General features: G+C 43.9%; 1 protein-coding gene across 4 annotated transcripts in view; it reads right to left on the bottom strand.

Moving 5' to 3' along the window:
- LOC112216959 (disco-interacting protein 2 homolog B-A-like) overlaps nt 1-13,309 on the bottom strand; it is a 90,834-nt gene that overhangs the window by 26,822 nt on the left and 50,703 nt on the right. For all 4 annotated transcript variants that reach the window (XM_042297391.1, XM_042297392.1, XM_042297394.1 and 1 more), the window contains exons 10-17: nt 11,760-11,870; nt 11,542-11,665; nt 11,153-11,262; nt 10,972-11,074; nt 5,031-5,095; nt 4,830-4,923; nt 4,608-4,727; nt 1,470-1,584 (exon numbers count right to left, since the gene is read on the bottom strand). In XM_042297391.1, coding sequence (XP_042153325.1) covers nt 1,470-1,584; nt 4,608-4,727; nt 4,830-4,923; nt 5,031-5,095; nt 10,972-11,074; nt 11,153-11,262; nt 11,542-11,665; nt 11,760-11,870 — 842 coding nt within the window. The remainder of the gene's footprint in view (nt 1-1,469; nt 1,585-4,607; nt 4,728-4,829; nt 4,924-5,030; nt 5,096-10,971; nt 11,075-11,152; nt 11,263-11,541; nt 11,666-11,759; nt 11,871-13,309) is intronic.

Here is a 13,309-nt window from a genome sequence, read left to right as displayed (position 1 = left end):
CCCTCTTCCCACATGTGTCATTACTACCTCTGAGGGTTTAGAGCTTGACCTCATACAAAGACATGGGAGTATGGCTAGACGGTGCACTGTCCTTCTCTCAGCACATATCAAAGCTGCAGGCTAAAGTTAAATCTAGACTTGGTTCCTCTCTCTGTAAGGTATGCGTAACTGGCTGCAGGGAAGTCAGGCGCAGGAGAGCAGAATTGGGTAGCAAACGGGGAGCCCTTTATTATGCCGAACAGACACACGGCACTAAGAACAATAAACAAATATGGGTTGACATAACCCGGTGCAAACCAGTCTGAAGTACACAACAAACAATTTAAATATACGTCAAATAATGAGGGAATGTAAACCAGGTGTGCGGGAAAACAAGACAAATGGAAAATGAAATGGAAAATGAAAAGTGGATTGGCGATGGCTAGAAGACCGGTGACATCGACCACCGAATGCCACCCGAACAAGGAGAGGAACCGACTTTGGAGGAAGTCGTGACACTATCGTAATCGCTCCTCTTTCACCCCAGCTACCAAACTAACCCTAATTCAGATTACCATCCTACCCATGCTAGATTACGGAGACATCATTTATTGATCGGCAGGTAAGGGTGCTCTCGAGCGGCTAGATGTTCTTTACCATTCTGCCATCAGATTTTCCACCAATGCTCCTTATAGGACACATCACTGCACTCTATACTCCTCTGTAAACTGGTCATCTCTGTATACCCGTCGCAAGACCCACTGGTTGATGCTTATTTATAAAACCCTCTTAGGCCTCACTCCCCCATATCTGAGATATCTACTGCAGCCCTCATTCTCCACATACAACACCCATTCTGCCAGTCACATTCTGTTAAAGGTTCCCAAAAGCGCACACATCCCTGGGTCGCTCCTCTTTTCAGTTCGCTGCAGCTAGAGACTGGAATGAGCTGCAACAAACACTCAAACTGGACAGTTTTATCTCAATCTCTTCATTCAAAGACTCAATCATGGACACTTTTACTGACAGTTGTGGCTGCTTTGTATGATGGATTGTTGTCTCTACCTTCTTGACCTTTGTGCTGTTGACTTTGCCCAATAATGTTTGTACCATGTTTTTGTGCTACAACCATGTTGTGTTGCTACCATGTTGTTGTCATGTTGTGTTCCTACCATGCTGTGTTGTCATGTTTTACTGCCTTGTTATGTTGTTGTCTTAGGTCTTTCTTTATGTAGTGTTGTGTCTCTCTTGTTGTGATGTGCATTTTGTCCTATATTTATATTGTTTGTTTTTTTTAATCCCAGGCCCACGTCCCCGCAGGAGGCCTTTTGCCTTTTAGTAGGCCGTCATTATAAATAAGAATATGTTCTTAAGTGACTTGCCTAGATAAATAAAGGTTAAGTAAATACAAATAAATACAATTTGGCCGAGTAGCAAAACAAAACACAAACTGTTACTTTCGCTAAGCAGACGGATTCAGCCCATCCTACCTGCGGATGGCTACCGTCATGGCCTCAGGGGAGGTGGCACAGGGACAGATGACCTCTGGCTTCAGCCCGTGGATCTGGAACACATTGAGGAAGGCATCGCAGGACGACACCGACCCTTAGGGAGAGACAAAGACAGAGAGAGAGAGAGACTCAACAACAATGACATCTCACAACACTGTAGAAGAAAAAGAATGCACACCTATTAAGACGAGGTGCTGGCTCACAACACTGACCATTTTTGGAGGGTATCCATTTTAACTATACAGGGCTTTGTTTATCACTTGCAATTGTCCTATTTGCATTTACCCACAGCAGTGTTTTTTGGTCCTGTCCAGACTGGACCAAATCTGAACCAATCATAGACGTCGATGTTTGGTTCAGATTTTGTCCGGTCTAGTCCAGCCTTGATTTCAACATCCACTGACATCCGGACTGGCCTTTATTTGGCCCAAACATAGACGTCTATAATTGGTTCAGATTTGGTCCACTCCTGACATCTACAGTTCCTTCGGAAAGTTTTCAGACCCCTTGACTTTTTCCACATTCTGTTAGGTTAGCCTTATTCTAAAATGTAATTATGCTTTCCTCATCAATCTACACACAATACCCCATAATAACAAAGCACAAACAGGTTTTTAGGAATTGTTGCTAATTTATTAAAAATAAAAACTGAAATATGACATTTACATAAGTATTCAGACCAGTACTTTGTTGAAGCACCTTTGGCAGCGATTACAGTCTCGACCCTTCTTGGGTATGACGCTACAAGCTAGGCATACCTGTACTTGGGGAGTTTCTCCCAATCTTCTCTGCAGATCCTCTCAAGTTCTGTCAGGTTGGAAAGGGAGCGTTGCTGCACAGCTATTTTCAGGTCTCTACAGAGATGTTCAATTGAGTTCAAGTCCGGGCTCTGGCTGGGCCACTCAAGGACATTCAGAGACTTGTCCCGAAGCCATTCCTGTGTTGTCTTGCCTGTGTGCTTAGGGTCGTTGTCCTGATGGAAGGTGAACCTTCGCCCCAGTCTGATCTCTCTGTACTTTGCTCCGTTCATCTTTGCCTAGATCCTAACGAGTCTCCCAGTCCCTGCCGCTGAAAAACATCCCCACAGCATGATGCTGCCAGCACCAAGCTTCACTGTAGGGATGGTGTCAGGTTTCCTAGACGTGACGCTTGGCATTCAGGCCAAAGAGTTCAATCTTGGTTTCATCAGACCAGAGAATCTTGTTTCTCATGGTCTGAGAGTCTTTAGGTGCCTTTTGGCAAACTCCAATTGGGCTGTCATGTGCCTTTTACTGAGAAGTGGCTTCCGTCTGGTCACTCTACCATAAAAGCCTGATTGGTGGAGTGCTGCAAAGATGGTTGTCTTTCGGGAAGGTTCTCCTATCTCCACAGAGGAACTCTGGAGCTCTGTCAGAGTGACCATAGGGTTCTTGGTCACCTCCCTGACCAAGACCCTTGTCCCGTGATTGCTCAGTTTGGCTGGGCGGCCAGCTGTAGGAAGAGTCTTGGTGGTTTCAAACTTTTTCTATTTTAGAATGATGGAGGCCACTGTGCTTTTGGGGACCTTCAATGCTGCAGACATGTTTTGGTACCCTTCTCCAGATCTGTGCCTCGACAAAATCCTGTCTCGGAGCTCTACGGACAATTTCTTCAACCTCATGGTTTGGTTTTTGCTCTGACATGCACTGTCAACTGTGGGACCTTATATAGACAGTTGTGTGCCTTTCCCAAATAATGACCAATCAATTGAATTTAAAACAGGTGGACTCCAATCAAGTTGTAAAAACATCTGAATGATGATTCATGGAAACAGGATGCACCTGAGCTCAATTTTGAGTCACATAGCAAAGGGTCTGAATACTTAAGTAAATAAGGTATTTCTGTGTACATTTGCAAAACATTACTAGAAAACTGTTTTCGCTTTGTAGTTATGGGGTAATATGTGTAGATTGCTAAGGAATTTGTATTTATTTAATCCATTTTAGAATAAGGCTGTAATGTAACAACATGTGGAAAAAGTCAAGGGGTCTGAATACTTTACAGCACAGCAGAGTACAGTACATTACAGTATAGTACACAGTATAGTCAAGAAAAGTAGAATATAGTACAGTACAATACAATAGAGCACAGTAGAGTACTGTAAAGTAATTTATTGTATTGTCCCATACTTTATTCTAATGCACTATACTCGAATGAACTAAACTTTACTCTACTGTCAACTCTACCAAATAAACGTTTTCCTGTACTGCACTCTACTGTGCTCTATTGTACAAATCGGTGCCGTACTTTACGGAGGTTCAAACTTGTGATACATAGCCTAAACCTCTATTATTAGTACAGTTTTGGATCTGGTCTACACCGACCAAATGTGTACTTGTTTGGGGGCGGGGCTAATTAGCATAATACATTATACATAAAAACTATATAATTTACATTTAGGTTATTCAGCAGATGATCTTATCCAGAACCACCTACAGTCAATGCATTAAACTTAAGTAGATAAACAACAATATATCACAGTCATAGTAAGAAAGATTTTTTAACTGAGAATGTTATTGTAGTTGAAGTTGTCTGTTGGTTTATTACGTAGGTTGAATTAGTTTGAACATAATTGCTGTCAGGTACAAAGCTTTTGAAAAAGCTAACATACCTAATGCTACAGCTGAAAGTAATACTAAATATTCTGTTGCATCTTCAGTTGGCTCCTTTTTCCTATAGTAAGAGCCTTGAAAAAGTATTATTGTGATACATTCTCAATGAAGTAAGCATTGTATGTGCAGTTGAAATTTTACCATAGAATCAACATCTGAAAAAAAATGTATTTTTAACATCTGTAAATTAAGTATTTTCAATGTCCGGAAAATACATATTTTTGATTGCCAGAAAATAAGTCTTCTCACCTTTCATTCAACACCTACAATGCACCCGATTTCAACATCCGGAAAATAAGTATTTTCGACATATGGAAAATAAGTATTTTCACCTTTCATTCAGTACCTAAAATGCAAAAGACCTTTTAAAGTCTTTTCAAGGTAATTTTGCTTACTGGGATGCAGACCAGTTCCAAACATGTCTGCCATCTGTAGTTCCAGTGTGGCTTCCACACATTTCCCTGCATGGACTACATTTCACACTCACAGGGGTTGGCTCCATCAGCGACAATGAGCATGCGCAGTGATGCCAGGCTGGTGTCCCTCTGTTCCCTGTGTGCCATCATGGCCCAGTGCAGGTCACGACACTTCACCAAGGCAACGCGCGCTATGGGGGGAGGAGGAGGAACAAATGAGTACATGAACATCACAGTGTTCTCATGGTCACACAGAGAGAGAGAGGGTGTGGAGGTGTGGGTGGTGTAACTACCTTTATGTATGTGGACCCTCTGAACCCAGGAGAGAGGGCAAGCCTTCATCACAGCGTAGGGCACACTGATAGTGTGGATCCTGTTCATTACACTCTGAAAGAACAACAAAATACAACTTATTGAATGGAAATACATATGATATGAAATCAGTTTACCTGTAACTATTATCCCCCCATCCACAAACACACACACACTCTCACCGTGAGAACTCCATGCCACAGACCCATGTCCTTTTTAAAGTCCAGAACGTTCACTAATGTCTCACCTAAGAACAGAAACAAATAGATAAGTCCCTATGAGAAGCATCCTTCAAACACTTGTTCCCTGTGTATCATCGTCAAAACCCAAGATGGCGTAGCAGTCAGACGTCTTTGTCCCTCGTCTTGTCGTGTCCCATGTATATATCTCTTTATATATTTTTCTTCGCATATCTTTTTAAAATCTTTTTCTAAACCTCAACTTCAAAATACTCTCCTGCAACCCGCCTCACCCAATGTGTTGTGGATCTGTTTTTTCTAACGTATTTTTATTTACCTCGGAACCGGAATCCCCCAACAGAAGCTAGCCAGCTCACTAGCTACTAGCTAGTAGTCAGCTAACCACTGCTAGCGGTCATCAGCTAACCATTAGCTCGGTAAGCTCTCGCCAGTTCATACAACGCGACTCAAACCAGAGCATACCATACCTATTTTCTCTCCATATTCCTGGTTTCCTACCGCAAGCTCTGGACCTTTTTATCTGGATCATCGCAGCTAGCCAGCTGCTATCCGAGTGACTACTCCTGGCTAACGTCTGCACCAATTAGCAAGCACCAATTAGCCTGGAGTTAGTCCATGCTAGGCCCATTCTCCCGGCTAGCTGGAGAGGCCCATCAGGTACTCCTGGGCTACAATACCCGGACCCCTTCTACTGCTGATACGGGGCACGGAAGCCCGCCGATCCTTCACAACTGGACTACGACGTAATCTGCTCAAGGGGGTACTCAACTGGCCCCTACATCGCGACGTCCCCTGAATGCTCATCTGCTAGCCGGGCCCGCTAGCTATCGAGAACATATTGGACTGTTAGCTGAATAGATCCATCAATTTCTTGGGCCACGATACCTATTTTGCCAATTGGACTTGAACCCCTCTGCTACTCGGAACCCTACTAATCCATCACGACTGGTCTATCGACGTCAACACACGCAGAGGCTAAAACAGACTTTCCTCTGTCGAGACGTCCCTCTAAGGCCCTTCTGCTAGCTTGCTAGCCACGGCCTGCTAGCTATCTGAATCGCCGTGTCTCCAGCCAGCCCAACCACTCACTGGAACCCTACGCATGCATCTCCTTAATATCAATATGCCTTGTCCATTACTGTCCTTGTTAGTGATTATTGTCTTATTTCACTGTAGAGCCTCTAGCCCTGCTCAATATGCCTTAAACAACCATTCAATTCCACCTCCCACATATGTGGTGATATCACCTGGTTAAAACATCTCAATATCTCTCTCATCTTTACTCAATTCCTAGGTTTACCTCCAAAGCACTCACATCCTACCATACCTTTGTCTGTACATTATGCCTTGAATCAATTATATTGCACCCAGAAACCTGCTCCTTTTACTCTCTGTTCCGAACGTACTAGACGACCAGTTCTGAAAGCCTTTAGCCGTACCCTTATCCTACTCCTCCTCTGTTCCTCTGGTGATGTAGAGGTAAATACAGGCGCTGCAGTGCTTAGCTCCACTCCTACTCCCCAGGTGCTCACATTTGTTGACTTCTGTAACCGTAAAAGCCTTGGTTTCATGAATGTTAACATTAGAAGCCTCCTCCCGAAGTTTGTTTTATTCACTGCTTTAACACACTCTGCCAACCTGGATGTCCTAGCCTTGTCTGAATCCTGGCTTAGGAAGACCACCAAAAACGCTGAAATGTACATCGCTAACTATTACATTTTCCGACAAGATAGAACTGCCAAAGGGGGAGGTATGGCAATCGACTGCAGAAATAGCCTGCAGAGTTCTGTCTTACTATCCAGGTCTGTACCCAAACAATTCAAGCTTCTACTTTTGAAAATCCACCTTTCAGAAACAAGTCTCTCACCGTTGCCGCTTGCTATAGACCACCTTCTGCCCCCAGCTGTGCCCTGGACACCATATGTGAATTGATTGTCCCCCATCTATTTTCAGAGCTCGTGCTGCTAGGTGACCTAAACTTGTGACATGCTTAACACCCCGGCCATCCTACAATCTAAGCTTGATGCCCTCAATCTCACACAAATGATCAATGACCCCACCAGGAACAACCCCAAAGCCATAAACACGGGCACCCTCATAGATATCATCCTAACCAACTTACCCTCCAAATACATCTCTGCTGTTTTCAACCAAGATCTCAGCGATCACTGCCTTATTGCCTGCATCCGTAATGGGTCCGCGGTCAAACGACCACCCCTCATCACTGTTAAATGCTCCCTAAAACCCTTTAGCGAGCAGGCCTTTCTAATCAACCTGGCCCGGGTATCGGGGAAGGATTCTGACCTCATCCCGTCAGTAGAGGATGCCTGGTTATTCTTTAAAAGTGCCTTCCTCACCATCTTAAATAAGCATGCCCCATTCAAAAATGTAGAACCAGGAACAAATATAGCCCTTGATCCTCTCCAGACCTGACTGCCCTTGACCAGCACAAAACATCCTGTGGCATTCTGCATTAGCATCGAATAGCCCCTGTGATATGCAACTTATCAGGGAAGTTAGGAACCAATTTTCACATGCAGTTAGGAAGGCTAAGGCTAGCTTTTTCAAGCATAAATTTGCATCCTGCAGCACAAACTCAAAAAGGTTCTGGGACAATGTAAAGTCCATGGAGAATAAGAGCACCTCCTCCCAGCTGCTGACTGCACTGAGGCTAGGAAACACTGTCACCACCGATAAATCCACTATAATTGAGAATTTCAATAAGTATTTTTCTACGGCTGGCCGTGGTTTCCACCTGGCTACCCATACCCCGATCAACAGCCCTCCACCCCCCCACAGCAACTCGCCCAAGCCTCCTCATTTCTCATTCACCCAAACCCAGATAGCTGATGTTCTGAAAGAACTGCAAAATCTGGACCCCTACAAATCAGACGGACTAGACAATCTGGACCCACTCTTTCTAAAATGATTTGCCGAAATTGTTGCAACCCCTATTACTAGCCCGTTCAACCTCTCTTTCATATCGTCTGAAATTCCCAAAGATTGGAAAGCTGCCGCGGTCATCCCCCTCTTCAAAGGGGGAGACACTAGACCCAAACTGCTACAGACCTATATCTATCCTACCCTGCCTTTCTAAGGTCTTCGAAAGCCAAGTTAACTTCTTTGGGATAGGGGGCAGCATTTTCACTTTTGGATGAATAGCGTGCCCAGAGTGAACAGCCTCCTACTCAGTCCCAGATGCTAATATATGCATATTATTATTAGTATTGGATAGAAAACACTCTGAAGTATCTAAAACTGTTTGAATGATGTCTGTGAGTATAACAGAACTCATATGGCAGGCAAAAACCTGAGAAGAAATCCAACCAGGAAGTGGGAAATCTGAGGTTTGTAGGTTTTCAACTCAGTCCCTATTGAATATACAGTGGGATATGGGTCATTTTGCACTTCCTAAGGCTTCCACTCGATGTCAACAGTCTGTAGAACGTTGTTTCAGGCTTCTACTGTGAAGGAGGGGGAATGAGAGGGGAATGAGTCAGAGGTCTGCTAGCAGCCTCGGTCTCGTGATGCGTGGTCATAAGAAAGTTACCTCTCGTTCCATTGCTTTTCTACAGACAAATTAATTCTCCGGTTGGGACATTATTGAACATTTATGATAAAAACATCCTAAAGATTGATTCTATACATCGTTTTATTTGTTTCTACGACCAGTAATATAACTTTTTTGAATTTTCGTCAGACATTTCCGCTGGACTTGCCCGCGCCTCGTGAGTTTCGATTTGTTTACTAAACACCCTAACAAAAGGAGGAATTTGGACATAAATTATGGACTTTATGGAACAAATCAAACATTTATTGTGGAATCTGGGATTCCTGGGAGTGCATTCTGATGAAGATCATCAAAGGTAAGTGAATATTTATAATGCTATTTCTGACTTATGTTGACCCCAACATGGCGGATATATTCTTGGGTTGAGTATGTCGTCTGAGCGCCGTACTCAGATTATTGCATGGTTTGCTTTTTCGTCACGTTTTTTAAAAATCTGACACAGCGGTTGCATTAAGGAGAAGTATTTCTTTAAATCTTTGAATAACACTTGTATCTTTTATTAATGTTCATTGTGAGTATTTCTGTGATTTGATGTGACTCTGTGCAAATTCACGGGATGTTTTGGAGGCAAAGCCAAATGTAAGGTTTTTGGATAGAAATATTTTTTATATTTTTTATTTCACCTTTATTTAACCAGGTAGGCAAGTTGAAAACAAGTTCTCATTTACAATTGCGACCTGGCCAAGATAAAGCAAAGCAGTTTGACACATACAACAACACAGAGTTACACATGGAGTAAAACAAACATACAGTCAATAATACAGTATAAACAAGTCTATATACGATGTGAGCAAATGAGGTGAGACAAAACATACATGTATTGAGTAACATGTTGTCCCGGGAGTGTCATCTGATGAAGAATATCAAAGGTTAGTGGTAAATTTTATGAATATTTCTGCTTTTTGTGACTCCTCTCTTTGCTTGGAAAATCACTGCATGCTTTCTGTGACTAGTTGCTGACCTAACATAATGATATGTTCCGAATTATTATTATTATTATTTTTTTTTTAAATCGGAAACTGTGGTTGGATTAACGAGAATTGTATCTTTAAAATGGTGCCTAATACTTGTATGTTTGAGAAAATTGAATTATGAGATTTCTGTTGATTGAATTTTGAGCCCTGCAATTTCATTGGCTGTTGGCGAGGGGTTCCGCTAGCTGAACGGGGTTCCCCAGTCCTAGGCAGGTTATATGCAAGTAAAACTAAATGCATGCTCTTCAACCGATCGCTGCCCGCACCTGCCCGCCCATCCAGCATCACTACTCTGGACGGTTCTGACTTAGAATATGTGGACAACTACAAATACCTAGGTGTCTGATTAGACTGTAAACTCTCCTTCCAGACTCACATTAAGCATTTCCTATCCAAAATTAAATCCCAGAATCGGCTTCCAATTTCGCAACAAAGCATCCTTCACTCATGCTGCTAAACATACCCTTGTAAAACTGACCATCCTACTGATCCTCGACTTCGGCGATGTCATTTACAAAATAGCCTGCAACACTCTACTCAACAAATTGGATGCAGTCTATCACAGTGCCATCCGTTTTGTCACCAAAGCCCCATATACTACCCACCACTGCAACCTGTACGCTCTCGTTGGCTGGCCCTCGCTTCATACTCGTCGCCAAACCCATTGGCTCCAGGTCATCAACAAGTCTCTGCTAGGTAAAGCCCCGCCTTATCTCAGCTCACTGGTCACCATAGCAGCACCCACCCGTAGCACGCACTCCAGCAGGTATATCTCACTGGTCACCCCCAAAGCCAATTCTTCCTTTGGTCACCTTTCCTTCCAGTTTTCTGCAGCAAATGACTGGAACGAACTGCAAAAAACACTGAGGCTGGAGACTCATATCTCTCTCACCATTTTTAAGCACCAGCTGTCAGAGCTGCTCACAGATCACTGCACCTTTACATAGCCCATCTGTAAATAGCCCATCCAACTACCTCATCCCCATACTGTATTTATTTATTTTTCTTGCTCCTTTGCACCCCAGTATCTCTACTTGCACATACATCTTCTGCACATCTACCATTCCAGTGTTTAATTGCTATATTGTAATTACTTCGCCACCATGGCCTATTTATTGCCTTACCTACCTCATTTGCACATACTGTATATAGAATTTTCTACTGTATTATTGACTATATGTTTCTTTACTCCATGTGTAACTCTGTGTTGTTGTATATGTCGAACTGCTTTGCTTTATCTTGGCCAGGTCGCAGTTGCAAATGAGAACTTGTTCTCAACTAGCCTACCTGGTTAAATAAAAGGTGAAATATCTATATATTTTTTTAAATCCTCATAAAGATGCCATAGACTTACTCTTGCGATAGTGTAGTTACTCACCCTCACAGTAGTTGCAGGCCTGGGTAAGTGCTTGGCAATGGGTTAACATGGCCACCTTAGACACAGCCACACCCATCACTGTGCCCTCCTTACTTGCCTTGTACTAGGGGGAGAGAAAACACAATCCATTAGGATTGAATGAGAAGTACACACATGTGCACACACACACACCTCACCTCACCTCTATGTATGCAGGGTCAGTGTTAGCCGTAGGTATGTGGGGCTGCCAGTCCTTGCCAGGTTTGGTGAGGTACTTGGAATCTGTCACCACCCACTTTAGCTGAGGCCAGCCTATGAAAGACAGTTAATAACATACGTCAGCCAATCAACTTCGTTAAAAAGAGACTCATAGCAAAAGACAAAAAGTATCACATTTTGATCTCTAGAGACAATGGTGGTAATTGAGATCAACCAGACTGCAGTCATCGACTGGATGACTACAAATCACCTGGAAAACCTAAATAACTACTCATTACTACTTGTAGATCAGTCAGTCTTCTCAGTCAGTGACCAGTGAATGAAATACATTGATGCTCTGTAATATGGCCAGTAAGAGAGGCAGCTCCTGACCTTTGAACTGTAGTATCTCTCCGGTGGGTGTCTTGGGGAGTCCCTTCAGACAGATCTCACTGGTCAGAGCCAGAGTTACACCACAACTGCCAAGCAGGAAGCCCACCTGACTACTGCCTGCATCCTGGTGGAACAACAATGGACATGGAGTCAATCACAAAGCAGATGTAACAGCATGTCAATATAGGCTTGAAAAAGTTCCAATGACATGTCCTTACCTTGCGAGACAAAGGGACCTCTATAGGGACAGGGATGACCTCAGCCAGCAGGCAGCCATAGAAGGCCACCCAGAACATCCCAGGGTCACTGTTTGGGTACACTAGAGCCACCTACCGGAAATAAAATAAAACATTTGGTTGATGTATGGACCTTAATGCAGAAATCCGCAGTAAAAACAATAACAAAGTGTTCTCCCCACCTATTTCGGTAATGACCCTGTTTCTGTAAAAAAGCTGAGGGATGGGGCTGAATCATTTATAATTTTATAAAACAGGGAAGACATATTGAGACCTAAGTCTCTTTTACAAATGTGCCCTATATATATATATATATAACTCAGCAAAAAAATAAATGTTCTCTCACTGTCAACTGCGTTTATTTTCAGCAAACTTAACATGTGTAAATATTTGTATGCACATAACAAGATTCAACAACTGAGACATAAACTGATCAAGTTCCACAGACATGTGAATAACAGAAATGGAATAATGTGTCCCTGAACAAAGGGGGGGTCAAAATCAAAAGTAACAGTCAGTATCCGGTGTGGCCACAAGCTGTATTAAGTACTGCAGTGCATCTCCTCTTCATGGACTTCACCAGATTTGCCAGTTCTTGCTGTGAGATGTTACCCCACTCTTCCACCAAGGCACCTGCAAGTTCCCTGACATTTCTGGGGGGGAATGAACCTAGCCCTCACCCTCTGATCCAACAGGTCCCAGACATGCTCAATGGGATTGAGATCCGGGCTCTTCGCTGGCTATGGCAGAACACTGTCATTCCTGCCTTGCAGGAAATCACGCACAGAACAAGCAGTATGGCTGGTGGCATTGTCATGCGAAGGGTCATGTCAGGATGAGCCTGTAGGAAGGGTACCAAATGAGGGAGGAGGGTGTCTTCCCTGTAACGCACAGCGTTGAGATTGCCTGCAATGACAAGCTCAGTCCGATGATGCTGTGACACACCGCCCAAGACCATGACGGACCCTCCACCTCCAAATTGATCCCTCTCCAGAGTATAGGCCCCGGTGTAACGCTCATTCCTTCGACGACAAATGCGAATCCGACCATCACCTCTGGTGAGACAAAACCGCGACCCGTCAGTGAAGAGCACTTTCTGCCAGTCCTGCCTGGTCCAGCGACGGTGGGTTTGTGCCCATAGGCAACGTTGTCGCCAGTGATGTCGGGTGAGGACCTGCCTTACAACAGGCCTACAATCCCTCAGTCCAGCCTCTCTCAGCCTATTGTGGACAGTCTGAGCACTGATGGAGGGATTGCACGTTCCTGGTGTAACTCGGGCAGCTGTTGTTGCCATCCTGTACCTGTCCCGCAGGTGTGATGTTCAGATGTACTGATCCTGTGCAGGTGTTGTTACACGTGGTCTGCAACTGCGAGGATGATCAGCTGTCCGTCCTGTTTCCCTGTAGCGCTCTCTTAGGCGTCTCACAGTACGGACATTGCAATTTATTGCCCTGGCCACATCTGCAGTCCTCATGCCTCCTTGCAGCATACCTAAGGCACGTCCACGCAGATGAGCAGGGACCCTGGGTATC

This window comes from Oncorhynchus tshawytscha, linkage group LG02 (assembly GCF_018296145.1).
Source record: "Oncorhynchus tshawytscha isolate Ot180627B linkage group LG02, Otsh_v2.0, whole genome shotgun sequence".
Taxonomy (NCBI): Eukaryota; Metazoa; Chordata; class Actinopteri; order Salmoniformes; family Salmonidae; genus Oncorhynchus; species Oncorhynchus tshawytscha.
The sequence above is the reverse complement of the archived record's forward strand: the minus strand, read 5'-3'. Positions and strand labels throughout refer to the sequence as shown.